This window comes from Gasterosteus aculeatus, chromosome Y, assembly GCF_964276395.1.
Source record: "Gasterosteus aculeatus chromosome Y, fGasAcu3.hap1.1, whole genome shotgun sequence".
NCBI classification, from domain to species: Eukaryota; Metazoa; Chordata; class Actinopteri; order Perciformes; family Gasterosteidae; genus Gasterosteus; species Gasterosteus aculeatus.
Genome location: NC_135709.1, coordinates 10,466,883 through 10,481,716, shown reverse-complemented (window position 1 = coordinate 10,481,716; position 14,834 = coordinate 10,466,883). Strand labels below are relative to the sequence as shown.

Here is a 14,834-nt window from a genome sequence, read left to right as displayed (position 1 = left end):
GTCCTCACAAATACACAAGAATGCATGTGTGTGTGTGTGTGTGTGTGTTGGGTTCGGTGTGCTGCTCACTCTGGCAACAGAGTCGCAGCGATCGTGTTTCATGTCAAATGCATTTGACATATGCATCCCAGAGGGCACAAACCCCCCCCCCCCCCCTTCATACACACACACACGCACGCACGCAGAGACGGACAGGGTGGGAAAGGTGACGGTAAACAGATCTCCTCCTATTCCTTTTCATACCGTGCACCCTGTCTCCCTATTTCCACATCTCCAACCGTCCGCCTTCCCAATGTCGTCAACCTATCCGTGGCTCACAGTTATGAGGCTTCAAAGTCACTGGTGCTGGCAAAATGTCACAGGATGACATAACTACAAACACGGAGGACATGAAATAAATACAGAAAGGTTTGCTGAAGATGAGAAAACCACTTACAAACATAGACGGTCCTTTTCTGAGCGAGCAATGGGAATTTATTATTTTTATGTCATGGCAACATACTTATTATATATGTTGTAGTATAATAGTATTATTCACAGTTGATGTGGTAAATGTGTCACTTAAGAAAGGCAGAAAAGATCCAGACTGAATGCAGTAAGAAAAGTGAAATATACAAAATATCTTTCTAAATACATAAAACACTCTCTATCTTTCTAATTTAAGTGGTATCTATTCAGAACGAAGCCACAAAGCACTAATGATCTAAGATCTCTTAAACCTCTGTGGCGTGGTTCTATCTGTTATCTATGTCTATATACTAAGGCTTTCATCTCTGCTTACTTTTGATGAACAGACGTTGTTTGGATTTTAAATCCAGGGTTTGTGTTTGGAATTCAATCCGTCATGTGAGCTGACCGGTGGTCTCAGACCCCCCGCTTGTCACATCTTTGAGGGCACAGCTGCAGACGCCGCAGACTGCAGATACCTGCAGCATCTCCAGGTTATGTAGCATTATGTAGCATTTGACAGGGACACGATGGCTGGGTCCTCACAGGAAGCGGCGTCAGTTATTTCAGCATTAAAGCCACAATGTGGTGAGTTTTATTTCCCCCGGGTCATTATTTGGCCAATGTATTTACTTTCAATGATACATATCTCCAAGGATGGAGAAAGGGAGCCATCTAAATCGAGAACAAATTAGGCCTGAAATCCAATAAATGCAATGATGAGTTTTCCCATCTTGTAAAAGAAAGTGGGGCTTCCTCTCGCAGCAAGATGAATGCGCTCTATTGTAGAACATAGTGAAACTAATAGCCATCCTGTTATGAAGACGGCAATATTTGAGTGAAGGGCATTTTCTGTAACATAGTTAAAGTTAATGAGTGGTCCCGTTCTGTGACTTTCCAGTTGACTGGAGGCGATGGTTCAGACCTGTGCCAGTAAATTGCAAATTGCACTGGCAAAAGCACAGACGGATAAAGCAGCCTAGCGGGCGAAGGAAAAAAGCGTGTACACAGGGACAAAGGAGATCGGATTGAGTGGCATTAAATATCTAAAAGCTCCCTGACATGAGAGAACATTAAGTGCTTCTCAAAGAGTCCCATTAGCAGACAAGACTAAATTATGTTTCTAATCTGAGAGGAGAGAAACTTGGGAAGCTCATTACTGACAATAGTGAGCTAACGCAGAGTTATAATAGCCATATATCTATATATAATGTTTCAGTTATTCTGGATTCCATAATGTCTTTAGTACTGTTCTTTATTGCTTTAGTGTTTTGTGTAGTTTGAATTAAAACATGTTGATTGTGTCTCTTTGCACTGCATCCTTCACTATTGTAACTCCTCGTGACCTCCATGGATTTCTACCACATGCTTACCTGATGCTCTGGATCTGTAGAATATCTGGATCTGTGGTGTTAAGTGAGGCCACGAAGCTGCCTATAGGAATGTTTTCCATCCTGCTGACTATCAGCGGGTCGGGGAAGAAGACCGGGCCCTCGTTGACGTCCAGGACCGCGATGTGAACGGTGGCCGTGGAGCTGGGGCCATACCCGACATCGGGAACCAGAGCGTCCTCGTTCTCCACTTTGATGAGTAACGTGTGGGGCGCTTTGGCCTCGTAGTCCAAAGGCTGAGGAAAAAGGGAGTGTAGGGGAAGGGTGATGACGTTACAGACTGCGGCATATGAATGCGTTGCATAGTTTGACGTTCTTTACCTTGGAGATGGACAGCATTCCCTCGTTATTGTCCGGGTTGGTTTGGATCTTAAAGCTCAGCGTGGGATCTCCTTTGATTATAGAGTAGATCGCCCTCCACGCCCCCGTGTCTGGGTCGTCCCTGTCGTCCACTGTCAGGTTGACCACCACTCCACTGGAGCCCTCGAACACGTGCGCCTCAAACTGTTAGAGGAGACAAACAGACGGATCCCCGTTAGCGGGCAGGATGAACTGAGGAACTGAGGAAATAGAACAATCTTCTTTGCCAGAGTGTTCATTTAAGGTACCCTATGGAGTTCATGACTACTCATTTTGCAGTGGTTTGCATTTTGCACAGACTATTTCTGGTGGTTTCTTGCTTTTCTCATTGGTGTCAGAAATGCATGAAGAAGCGTTGAAATGCGGCAACAGAGACAAGAAAAAAAGAAGGCTGCAAGGAACAAAACTACGTATCGTCAACTATGCAGGATAGAGTAATTCTCAACAATTGGCCTCGAAGAGGTTTTATGAGGATGGAAATGTACTCAACATTTGTTAAACTGCAAGCATAAACTCGTTGCATTTTTGTGGCAAACACTGATGCAAACCGATTTTGTGCACCTTTTTAAAATGTTATTCCCTTTTGAAAAAAAACCCTGGTGTTTTAAGGGAGAGGACTATACTGTCAAGCTTCTGTCTTCATTGAGTTTTCTCACTTTGTGTCCATCCTTTGGTTTTTGTCTTACTATTGCAGCTGCAAAATGAAAAATCTGTTTATATACTCTTAAAAAACTTAAAAAAGGGAATTAAATTATGAACATAAACAAAAAAGAAATGAAGTAGAATGAATGCAATGTCCCATCATCTGGAGCCGAGTCTAAGAAAGTAGCTTTTTTTTTGTTTAAATGAAGCTTAGGTGAAAATTCAGTCAGGAAGACTGGACAGGCTGTGCCGTTCCCTGGTGGCCTCCTCTCTCCCTGGGGGCGCACAGCCAGCTGATTAGGGGCGGGGTCGGGTAGTATCAGACGTGGGTGTCGTTACCGTAAACCAATCGCCTTGGTGCAGGCAAACGTTAAAAACTTTCCTGCGGCATGATGGAGTCCAAGCCCCATCAAAAAACAAACAAACTCTCCAGATTGAAATGCATGCAAAAAAAGCACACAAGCATCAGAATACACACTTGTTGTGGATTTTCCACACTGCATCTCATCTATCTTTCAGTGTCAATCACTCCTCACCTCTCTGATCATTGTTGGCAGCGAGCCTCAATCAAATTCCCAATCGATGCATCCTGCCAGCAAGGATTTCACTGAAGACCACATCCTGAACAGGGGTACCCCTGCAGAAGCTGCAGGCACAAGCTACGCTCTGACTGGCTATGTGTGTGTGTGCGTGTCAGGACCATTATGGTGTCAGAGTTTACAGTGTAATATTTCAGACACAGAACACTCTGTTTAAGGGTAGTGCTGGTCCAGCTTAGATTATTGCGTCTCCTGTCAGCCCCCGGTATTGTTGTTTCACAGATTACCCTTTTACTGCCTTACACCGCCTGGCTCCGTGCATTTATCTTAAAAGACAGAAACATTGAATGACCTCTTCGCTTTCTTTTCTTCCTTTCTTATTCATTCAAAGCTCGTTTATAAAAAAAAAAACATGGAACCATTGAACACTCATTTAGGAGGCACACAATGTTCGTACAAGGGGATGTTTGTACCCACATGGGCATCGTTGGCCTTTTTTTGTCCTGCGAGCCCGAGGCGGACTGGCACAAAGGCACCATGTGAAAATTAGGAGGCTGTTGGAAACGTTAAAAAAAAGCCCCCTGCTCATTGTGAAACAAGTGGGATGTACTAGAATTAAAATCTAACAGCCATCGCCTTAGATTAAGCAAAGAACCCTGAAGTGGTAAGAGACATTTACATGCCGCCACTGCTTGTACTCAAAGACACATGTATCGGGATCAGAGACAAATGCACGTCATCGCTAGTCGTCCCCTTCTGCACATCAGAAGAGCAACAGCATTTGCAAGCTCTATATATATATTTATATAGCCCAGACACACAGACATCAGCCACTTAGATTGGGTTTAATCATGTGGGGCAGTCATGCCGTTGGAGGAAACGTGTATTGCGTGGGATGTGGCCACCAGGCTCCTGCCCAGCTGCTGATGAGGCCTCAACCCCACCTGGAGCACAAAGCAGCCAGCAACCTAGAAGACTTGAAGGAAATGAGGCGGAGCGTCGAGTCCGGACTGACGTAAACGCTTTATGACCGAGATGGCTGAGGATGGGAAGAAAAAGGGTCTGCCTTAAAGTCTGATTTAATCCGTTAGTAAGTCAGTTACTAAAGTGTTTCCTGCTGAGTTCACTTTGATTAAGATGATGACCGGAGGACCAAGAGTGAAACGAACACTTCACAGGACCATACAATTACTGACACATATTTAGAACAGCGGTTCCCAAACTCAAGAATGCCGCAGCCCAATTTAAAATCTGAAAATCTTTTGCGGCCCACCCGAACCTTTAATCACAACTCTGATCAAAACATAAACTAGGGATGATTAAATGACCTTAAGAATTTAACGGATTCAAAATGTATTAACTGACAATGTATGTTTTGTATGCCATATATATTTACTTTAATACTACTACTACTAAGAGGGCGCCCCATTTTTACATTTTACATATTTTTATATTAATTTCAAACTTTTCAAAATTTAAAATTTAAAACATTTTATTTATTTATTGTAAATGACCTCTCGCGGCCCACCTGTAGGCCCACACTTTGGGAATCGCTGATTTAGAGAATTACCCTAAAACTGACAATAACCACCACTTGGCTAATCCTGAACTTTGCCCTTGACCTTTAACCAAGTTTTCCCCTCCTGAGGTTACGGAGACGTGTCTGTCACGGTGTGGTTTTATTTCCTGCCTTATTTTTTAGTTTCTGCTTCTTGTCTATGATCCTGGATGTTCCTCGTTCCTGCCCGCCTTTTGCCCCGGTTCCTGTGTGCGTTTTTGCCCGTTGGCCTTTTGCTTTTTGAAAACCATTCCTGACAGAAGGTCGCAAACTTCTGTCAGGGATGCGGGGAAAGGCAGGACTCACACACAGACTTTTAACCACCATAGACAAGAAGCAGAAACTACAAAATAAGGCAGGAAATAAAACCACACCGTGACAGTGTCCCCAAAAGACTGGCGAGTCCCCACAATGTGAGCCCAAAGCTCAAGTAATAAGTACCTCCCACAGACACCCACACAAAGGTGTAAGTAGACTAATTGTAGATGAAATAATGAACACCGAACAACACACACATCAATGCATGCCGATTACTGTGAGGTAAACATAAGCATACAGACGGACAGACACAGAGACGCTGTGCATAGAGACACAGATTGATGCAGAGTTGACTGAGGGCATATATCACAGTGTCTCACACTTTGACATTTTGGATTTCAAGAAGAAAAAACTAGCGTTGCATTGATTTTCTGCTTCCCGTCTCTTTAATAGCTGACTTTCTCCATTCTCCCATAGATCTTCAGGGTAATGCCATCCTGCCAAAAGATAACAATTTGATGCAGGGGAGCTTAAGAGAAAAAAGATAAATGAATGGATAAATGAATGGATAATGGATAAAGTTACTCCCATGATTTTCAAAGCTGTCATTCTGATGACGCTTGTAAATGACCACTAGCAGTGTTCTTTTATTTTGATGATCCTTTTCCTACTTAGATTTTATGTGACTTTTATTTTGACATCATGTTATCCGCTCACGTGATTAATCGCCCGCGCTCGTGCTCACATCTGTTTAATAGAAGACACGAGAAGCTAGCTAGCAACTTAATACATTAAGCTAATGGCGGCGGACTTCCCTGGATTACCACTTTATTGCACCCTTTGATATGCGGAGCGAGGTATGTGGTTCATTTGTAATTGTATTTCATGAAAATTCATTTTATATAATGACTGTTGCCTGCTATGCTGTTATTCATGTATGCTAAAGTGCATTTGTCAAAGGATTATTTTGTATCTGGCTAAATTGCCTTTGTTATTTCCCTTTTTAGTTTTCACGGTGTTGATGTTGGTGTTGGTGCTATGCACACTCATCTGAATTAAAGTACACCCGTCTGGAAACACTCCCAAGCCTGTTTATTCCAAGTTGAAGGGATGCTACAGTGAAAACTCGACCATGATGTGGAGTGAAAATTCAACTCAACGTTAGAAGGATTGCCGTCCGCCATTTGTGTACAAGACTGCCACCTGCTGTTCAAACGCCCTCACTTCAACCGGCACCCAGGCAAGATCGGTCCTCTTTGTTTGCTGATTGCTGCATTCAACCACAGGGACTCTTTGATTACGAACAGTGATGTTTGTGTGGGGGACTGAAGTCACCTTTTATGAACAATGTACTGCATATTTGATGCTCTAAGCTAATCGTACATTTGAAAGGTGCATTTAAAGATACAGAAAGGCAACTTTAGAAAACACTATTGAATAACTATTGAACAAATCGAACCTGTTAAATGTAAATTCTTTCATGGGTAAATCTGTATGATAGCATTCTTTGCTAAGCTGTTTGTGTGTTAGCCTACATTTTCTGTTGATGATAATCGCCCCAGTGCATGTTTGATATTAAGTACTTGAGCTATTAGTCTATTTCAGTAATTGAACTGTAGTGTAGTAGTTCAAGATAACCAAACCGCAACACAACTTCAACAAAAATGTCACTTAATGGAGAGGAGGTAGCTAGCACACATGATCCACCGATGAAAACGGATAACCCAAAGCCAGTCAGGTCTAGTTCACGTGAAAGAACGTTTACAGAAAGGGGATTAGAAATGCACAAGCAGGAAGCCATTAAACACAAGAAAGAATTCATGAAAGCTTATGGCCACTGGAAAGAAGTTGCAGGAGAGATTAGGACCGCACTAAAATCATTCTGTTCTCAAGATGAACTAAATAACATCAGAGAAGAAATCCAAAGTCGACACAGTGCAGTAAGTGAACGTTATGAGCCCATTCAGCGCAACCATGATGCCACACCAGACATTGTACCGAAAATGGATGCTTGTATAGCACTCACTGCAGAGATCAGCGAAATAATAGAGAAGCGGCTTGAAACTGTAGATGAGGTCTTCAATCCTGAACTTGAGAAACTACGAGTGAGGATGGCACTTAAGAAGGATGAGTATGGATCTATCTTCGGACACACAAAGACAGATACTGTACTCTCTCTGGCAGAAAATTCCATCCACTCCCAGGGCTCAAGCAAACATCTAGATGCAGGAGCAGAACTCGCAGCGCAACAAGAAAAGGCTAAAGCAGTATATCAAATACAAGCTCAAGAAGAAGTTCTAAGCAAGTTAGAAGAAGAGAAGCAGCTAGTTCTCAAAAGGTTAGAAGATGAAAGGCAAGTAGCTCTTAAAAGGATAGAGGCAAATATGCGTCAGGAAAAGAAAAGACTACAGCAAATTCAAGCAGAGTCAGAAGTAAGAATAGCAGAGGCGAGAGTAAACGCATACGAGAGCTTTGAACATGACTTCAGAGACTGTCTAAAAGAGACTGATCTCACAGTTGAATCCAAAAGCCAGCTTAATCCAATGGCCAACGCATACCAGCCTCCACAAGCGCACGCCAAAGCGCTAGCATCTCATGAGAAAGATAGCCTTACTCAAGCTCTCATTAACTCACTCAGTATGAATCGCCTGCCTGCTCCTGAGCCACCAAAGTTCTCTGGAGAAGCCCTAAAGTATGTAGACTGGAAGATGTCCTTCATGGCCCTCATAGACCACCAGCCTCTCCCCGCTCACGAAAAAATGTTTTACTTAAAAAACTATCTGAGTGGAGAAGCACGTAAAGCTGTAGAGGGATTCTTCTATAGAAACTCAGAAGAAGCATATCATGGGGCCTTAAAGGTCCTGGAAGAAAGGTACGGAAACCACTTCATTGTGCAAAAGGCTTTTAGAGACAAGCTCATGAAGTGGCCCAAGGTTGGTACCAGTGATCCTGCTGCACTTTGAGAGTTTGCTGACTTCCTGCAAGGATGCGTTGAAGCGATGCCTCATGTGAAGGGATTGGCCATCTTGGACGACTGTGAAGAGAACCACAAGCTGCTGAAGAAATTACCTGACTGGATCACACGAAGATGGAGCAGAGTCGTCACGGAAAGGTTGGACGAATCCGGGGATTACCCAAGCTTTTCCTGTTTCACAAGGTTCATCCAGAAGGAGGCTCGAATAGCATGTAACCCTGTCGCCTCTCCACTTCTGATCAAGGCCACAGATGACAGGCAGCCCAAGAGAGCTAGAGCACTTCACACAAACACTAAAAGGAACAATCCCACAGAAAATGTTGAGAAAGTGTTCAGCACCAAGTCGAAGCCACCTTGTCCTATCTGCAAAGATGAGATGCACGGCGTCGTAAAGTGCCCTACATTTGCAGCAAAATCTCTGGAAGATAAGAAAGCCTTCATACGGGAAAACAATTTGTGCTACGGATGTTTGAGAAAGGGACATAACAGTAAGGATTGCAAAACGCGACACACTTGTGTCATATGCAGCAGACGTCACCCCACCTGTCTACATGAAGAGAGAGAGAACCGATCTGTGGAAGCAAAAGAGAAACAGTCCATTTCCACAGATAAAGACGTTAGTCAGGAAGAAATCAAAGTGACGTCCCATGCAGTGACGCAGCGCGTCTTTGCCACATCAAGCATCGTCCCTGTTTTCATGTCATCTGCAAATGAACCACAGAAAGAAGTTATAACGTATGCTCTTCTAGACACGCAGAGTGATTCGACATTCGTCTTGGAAGACCTACTCGAAGAGCTGAACGTGGAGACGAAACCAGTACAGCTTAAACTGAGCACCATGACAGCTGTTGACACACCCATAGCAAGCAAAAGTGTCTGCGGTCTACAAGTTCGAGGACTACAGTCTGGAAAACAGATTCAGCTGCGCCAAGCCTATACTCGTGGTTTCATCCCGGTCGACAAGTCCTACATTCCGACTTCCGAAACAGCGCTGCTCTGGCCTCATCTAAAGCATCTAGCAAACAAACTTCCACTGCTGAAGGACTGTGAGGTGGGACTGTTAATTGGAAATGATTGCCCGTTGGCGCTAGCCCCCCAGGAAGTTGTCATAGGAGGCGAAAATGATCCGTTCGCCCAGAGAACGGAACTCGGCTGGAGCATCGTAGGCTCATCCAATCCACATCTGGATCGCCAGGGAAACCAGAGATTCGTCCATCGAGTGACAGTGAAGGAAATACCAGCGCCATCAACCAATGACGTGCTGAAGGTCTTGGAATCAGACTTCAATGAAAGGAAGTATGCAGATAAAGACAAGTATGTGTCACAAGACGACGTTCGCTTCATTCAGCTCCTGAGTGACAACATAACTCAAAGGAAAGATGGACACTATGAAATGCCCCTTCCTTTCAAGAGCACAGAGCCACCAGACAACAAGAAGCTGGCAACAGTTCGACTGCAGCACCTAAAGAAAAGATTGAAAAATAACGAGCGGTATGAAGAACAGTACAAAGCCTTCATGAAGGATATGATAAAGAAAGGCGACGCAGAGCCAGCCTCTCCTGCGACAGAACAACAGACTACGTGGTACATACCACACCATGGGGTGTTCCACCCCAAGAAGCCAGAGAAGCTAAGGGTCGTCTTTGACTGTTCAGCGAAGTTCCGTGGTGTCTCACTAAATGATACATTGCTAACAGGTCCTGACCTGATCAACTCTCTCCTTGGAGTGCTCTGTCGTTTCAGGAAAGAGGCTGTAGCCATCATATGCGACATCGAGAAAATGTTCCATCAGTTTTACGTTTCTCCTGAATTACGGAACTACTTACGGTTTCTCTGGTGGGAGGATGGAAACCTCGAAGCAGAGCCTCAAGAGTATCAAATGGCTGTCCACCTATTTGGTGCCGCTTCGTCACCCGGATGTGCCAACTTTGGCCTGAAGTACTTGGCACGTCAACACAAGGAAGATTATCCATCAGCATCAGCCTTTGTTGAAAAGAACTTCTACGTCGATGATGGGCTTATCAGCGTCCCCTCCGTAGAAGAAGCAAAGGAGTTAATTGCTGAAGCACAAGAGTTGTGCAAGAAAGGAGGTTTGCGTCTACACAAGTTCAACTCAAACGAAAGATCAGTTCTGGACTCTGTGGACCCAACTGAGAGAGCAGTCACATCTGAACCCCTAAATCTGGACCTAAATGCAGCTCCAGCAGAACGTGCTCTTGGTGTCCAGTGGTCCCTTGAACACGACACCTTCAGCTTTAATGTAAACCCACAACCCAGGCCATCCACACGTCGTGGAATCCTATCCGTCATTGCTTCTTTGTACGATCCAGTCGGATTCGTGGCTCCGTTTATCTTAACTGGAAAGTGCATCCTCCAGGAACTGTGTCGTCGAGGCATTGACTGGGATGACCCACTTCCCGAAGACTTAAGTCGACGGTGGGAGAGTTGGAAGAGCGACCTACAAAGGCTGAAGGAAGTCTCAATACCGAGATGCTACCAACCACAAGGCTTCTGCAAAACTGTCACAAGGGAACTGCACCACTTTTCCGATGCCAGCAATATAGGATATGGCTCGTGTTCCTATCTGAGAAGCAAAAATGAAGATGGTGAAGTTCACTGCAGCCTTGTGATGGCAAAGGCTAGAGTTGCGCCTACAAAACTCACAAGCATTCCAAGATTGGAACTTTCAGCAGCAGTGGTCGCCGCAAGATCAAGTGTCATGCTGAGAAACGAGCTTGAAATGCCGATCCATGCAGAATTCTTCTGGACTGACTCCCAAGTTGTCCTGGCTTATATCAGTAATGAAGCAAGAAGGTTCCATGTCTTCGTTGCCAATCGTGTGCAAATGATCAGAGAGCACACCAGCCCCAGCCAATGGCACTACATAGACACAACAGAAAACCCTGCTGACCATGCGTCGAGAGGTCTAAACGCAGTGGACATCTCCTCAACAAACTGGCTATCAGGACCCAAGTTCCTGTGGGAACAAGAAATACATCCAGAGTCTCGCCTCACTCCTGAATTGCTTGTCGGTGATCCTGAGGTCAGGTCAATGCAGGCGTTCACAACTAAGGTTGAACCTTCCGAGTCAGACTTTCTTACCCGTCTAAATCGATTCTCCTCCTGGTCAAAACTCCTGAAAGTCATTGCAAGAATCAAGAGGCTGAACTCAAGGCAAATTCATCCTGGCAAACCTGTGAGTGTAGAAGAACGCGAAAGAGCTGCCAAATCGGTAGTGAAGCTTGTACAAGAAGAAGCATTCTCCCAAGAGATGGAGACACTTCAAAAGGGAAAAAGTCTTCAAAACTCCAGCCCTCTGTTTCGCTTGAATCCCATCTTAGAAGGAGGAGCACTTCGTGTTGGTGGAAGACTGGATCAGTCATCCTTAAGCCTAGAAGTCAAACACCCTTTGATTCTACCCAAAGGAGAACATATTACCAAGTTGATTTTGACCCACTGCCACGAGAGGATCTGTCACCAAGGACGTAATCAAACTCTAACAGAACTTCGAGCCAATGGGTTTTGGGTCATTGGTGGAAGTAATTCAGTTGCTAAGCTGATACACAGATGTGTGAAGTGCAGAAGACTCAGACGGCCTGTAGAAGAACAACGCATGGCAGAGCTTCCTAAGGAACGTGTGGAAGTCTCTGCTCCCTTCACATACTGTGGCATCGATTGCTTCGGCCCATTCATCACTAAGAAAGCCCGCAAAGAGCAAAAGCGCTATGGCTTAATCTTCACTTGCCTTGCCTCTCGATCTGTTCACATTGAGATGCTTGAGGACCTATCCACAGATGCATTTATCAACGCCCTAAGATGCTTCATTAGTCTCAGAGGAGCTGTTCGTCAAATCCATTGCGATCAAGGAACCAATTTTGTGGGAGCTAGAAATGAGTTCCAAGAGTCACTGAAACAATGTGACACCAAAACAATCGATAGCTTCCTCGCAGAAAAGCAGTGTGAGTTCATCTTCAATGCTCCCTCAGCAAGTCACGCTGGCGGCGTGTGGGAGCGCCAGATTCGGACTGTCCGTAATGTCTTAAATGCCACACTCTGTCAATACTTAGGCAGACTCGACGACTCTTCCCTTCGAACTCTGTTCTATGAGGCGATGGCCATTGTGAACAGCCGCCCGTTAACTGTAAACGGAGTAAATGATCCTACCTCACTCGAACCATTAACTCCAAACCATCTCATACTGATGAAGTCCAAGATTGCACTTCCACCGCCTGGCAAATTTGAGAAGGAGGATGTGTATGCAACTAAAAGGTGGCGAAGAGTCCAGTACCTTGTTGAACAGTTCTGGAGCTGGTGGAAGAGAGAATATCTCATGAACATCTCCACACGCCAAAAGTGGCATACGACTCGACGCAGCCTTAAGGTAGACGACTTAGTCATTATAAGGGAAGACACCCCTAGAAATCAGTGGCACCTGTGACGAGTGGTTGAAACCACAAAGGGGAGCGATGGTCTAGTGCGTCGCGTCAAGGTGTTAGTAGGGGAAAGAACATCAGCAAAACAAGATCGCCCTACCAAACCTTTGATCATAGAAAGACCCATTCAGAAACTAGTTCTCCTCCTCGAGAGTGAGTAATCAGTCTTGTTGTCTGCACCATTTATTTCCTCATGACAGTCTATTCTCTACTAGAAATTAAGTAATACTCACCTACACACATCTAGAAATACTGATACAGACAGGACTCAAGTATGATCCGTTCAGCCAGGTTGACCCTTGTCTTCACTCTTCATAACATGAGTGGTGGGAGTGTAAATGACCACTAGCAGTGTTCTTTTATTTTGATGATCCTTTTCCTACTTAGATTTTATGTGACTTTTATTTTGACATCATGTTATCCGCTCACGTGATTAATCGCCCGCGCTCGTGCTCACATCTGTTTAATAGAAGACACGAGAAGCTAGCTAGCAACTTAATACATTAAGCTAATGGCGGCGGACTTCCCTGGATTACCACTTTATAGCACCCTTTGATATGCGGAGCGAGGTATGTGGTTCATTTGTAATTGTATTTCATGAAAATTCATTTTATATAATGACTGTTGCCTGCTATGCTGTTATTCATGTATGCTAAAGTGCATTTGTCAAAGGATTATTTTGTATCTGGCTAAATTGCCTTTGTTATTTCCCTTTTTAGTTTTCACGGTGTTGATGTTGGTGTTGGTGCTATGCACACTCATCTGAATTAAAGTACACCCGTCTGGAAACACTCCCAAGCCTGTTTATTCCAAGTTGAAGGGATGCTACAACGCTGTTTATAACTTTGTTTGTCCGTCATTACGGTCTGAAATATGTGCGTGATTCACGTGAACCGGTTATAGGAACATTTGATTTGGAATCACTAATCACTGTTCCTAAAAATAAATGCACCATATCACATTTCCTGCTATTGGCGTTGTCGCGTCTGCGTCTATTCTTTCATATTTCCTAATTACAGAATATCTTCTACAGCAGCGGTTCCCAAACTCAAGAATGCCGCAGCTCAAATTGAAATCTGAAAATCTTTCGCGGCCCAACCAAACCTTTAATCACAACTATGATCAAAACATAATGATTAAATGACCATTTTACCAAAATCAAACATCCGCGAGCAAAAGTCCGTCTCCGCGAGGTATTTGCTCGCTTGCGAAACATGAACTTTGTTGCGAGGAGAATCTCTGCTCGCGCTGGAAGGAGTTTTCTACGCGCTCGCTGTTGTTGTTTTTGACAGTAAGGTGGAGACGGTGCTTTCAGGGTCCGATCGATGCTGCGAGGTGCGTCCGCTCCCTCCGCCCCCCTCGCCATCCACGCCTTAAATCTTCGGCTGCTTTTAGAATAACCTATTTTCCCCGTTAAGATGGTTCAGCTACTGTAGAGAAAAGGGCGTCGTCTCTCGCTCTTTAATCTCATGAAGTGCTCGGCAAGAACGACAGCTTTGTTTCTCTGACGCGCCCTGAAACAAGCTCCATATCTCACGCGCTTGAGCGCCGCTCAGCATCTCGCCGTCGCAGAGCGCCTTGAGCGCCTTGAGCGCCATGTACAACCAGTATGGATCAACTGATTAACCAATTAATCCAAATATATAAAGCGCTGCGGATTATAAGGCACTGTCGTTTTTTGAGAAAATTAAAGCCTTTTAGGTGCGCCTTGGAGTGCGGAAAATACGGTATATTGACTTTAATACTACAAAAGGGCGCCCCGTTTGTTGAACAACGACAGGCGGACAAGAGCAGCCGTTTCGAGCGAGAGCGTTATTGTTTTATTAATCTGTCCATTTAAATTGTTTGTGCTTAATCAACTAATGTTTCACATGACTAATGTGCCGCATCATAAATATTTTTCTATTAATTTCAAACTTTTAAAAATTGAAAATTAAAAAACTTCATTTATTGTAAATGACCTCTCGCGGCCCACCTGCAGTACCTTCGCGGCCCACACTTTGGGAATCGCTGTTCTACAGTATCATAGTAAACTATTTTGCTGCTCCGCTTAAGAAATTTAACTAATTTTACTTAAAATGTAAATTGAGTTGCATCAATTTCTATGCGATATAAACGTTGTATGTTGTATCATTGCTAGGAAGGCACCAAATGTATAGAATAATAAACAATTATTTAACACAGAAACTACTTTATCAATAATGATTGATTTCCACGCCAAACCAAAGCGAA

The 14,834-nt window shown here is 44.1% G+C and overlaps 3 protein-coding genes across 3 annotated transcripts in view; 2 read left to right on the top strand and 1 right to left on the bottom strand.

Moving 5' to 3' along the window:
* Positions 1-14,834, bottom strand: part of LOC120812490 (cadherin-13-like) — a 150,256-nt gene that overhangs the window by 52,487 nt on the left and 82,935 nt on the right. The window contains exons 6-7 of the mRNA XM_078097984.1: positions 2,160-2,342; positions 1,821-2,074 (exon numbers count right to left, since the gene is read on the bottom strand). Of these exons, the coding sequence (XP_077954110.1) occupies positions 1,821-2,074; positions 2,160-2,342 (437 nt within the window). The remainder of the gene's footprint in view (positions 1-1,820; positions 2,075-2,159; positions 2,343-14,834) is intronic.
* On the top strand, positions 5,813-8,158 carry LOC144391338 (uncharacterized). The gene is made up of 2 exons (XM_078097958.1): positions 5,813-6,052; positions 6,203-8,158. Exon 2 carries the CDS (start codon positions 6,860-6,862, stop codon positions 8,156-8,158), a length of 1,299 nt encoding a protein of 432 aa, XP_077954084.1. The 5' UTR covers positions 5,813-6,052; positions 6,203-6,859.
* LOC144391329 (uncharacterized) lies at positions 9,600-13,394 on the top strand. Its single transcript, XM_078097952.1, has 2 exons — positions 9,600-13,171; positions 13,322-13,394. Exon 1 carries the CDS (start codon positions 9,686-9,688, stop codon positions 12,605-12,607), a length of 2,922 nt encoding a protein of 973 aa, XP_077954078.1. The 5' UTR covers positions 9,600-9,685; the 3' UTR covers positions 12,608-13,171; positions 13,322-13,394.

Bases quoted from the DNA above. Each gene is read 5' to 3' on its own strand.
- LOC144391338 (XM_078097958.1), top strand. From the start codon at position 6,860: ATGTCACTTAATGGAGAGGAGGTAGCTAGCACACATGATCCACCGATG.
- LOC144391329 (XM_078097952.1), top strand. From the start codon at position 9,686: ATGAAGGATATGATAAAGAAAGGCGACGCAGAGCCAGCCTCTCCTGCG.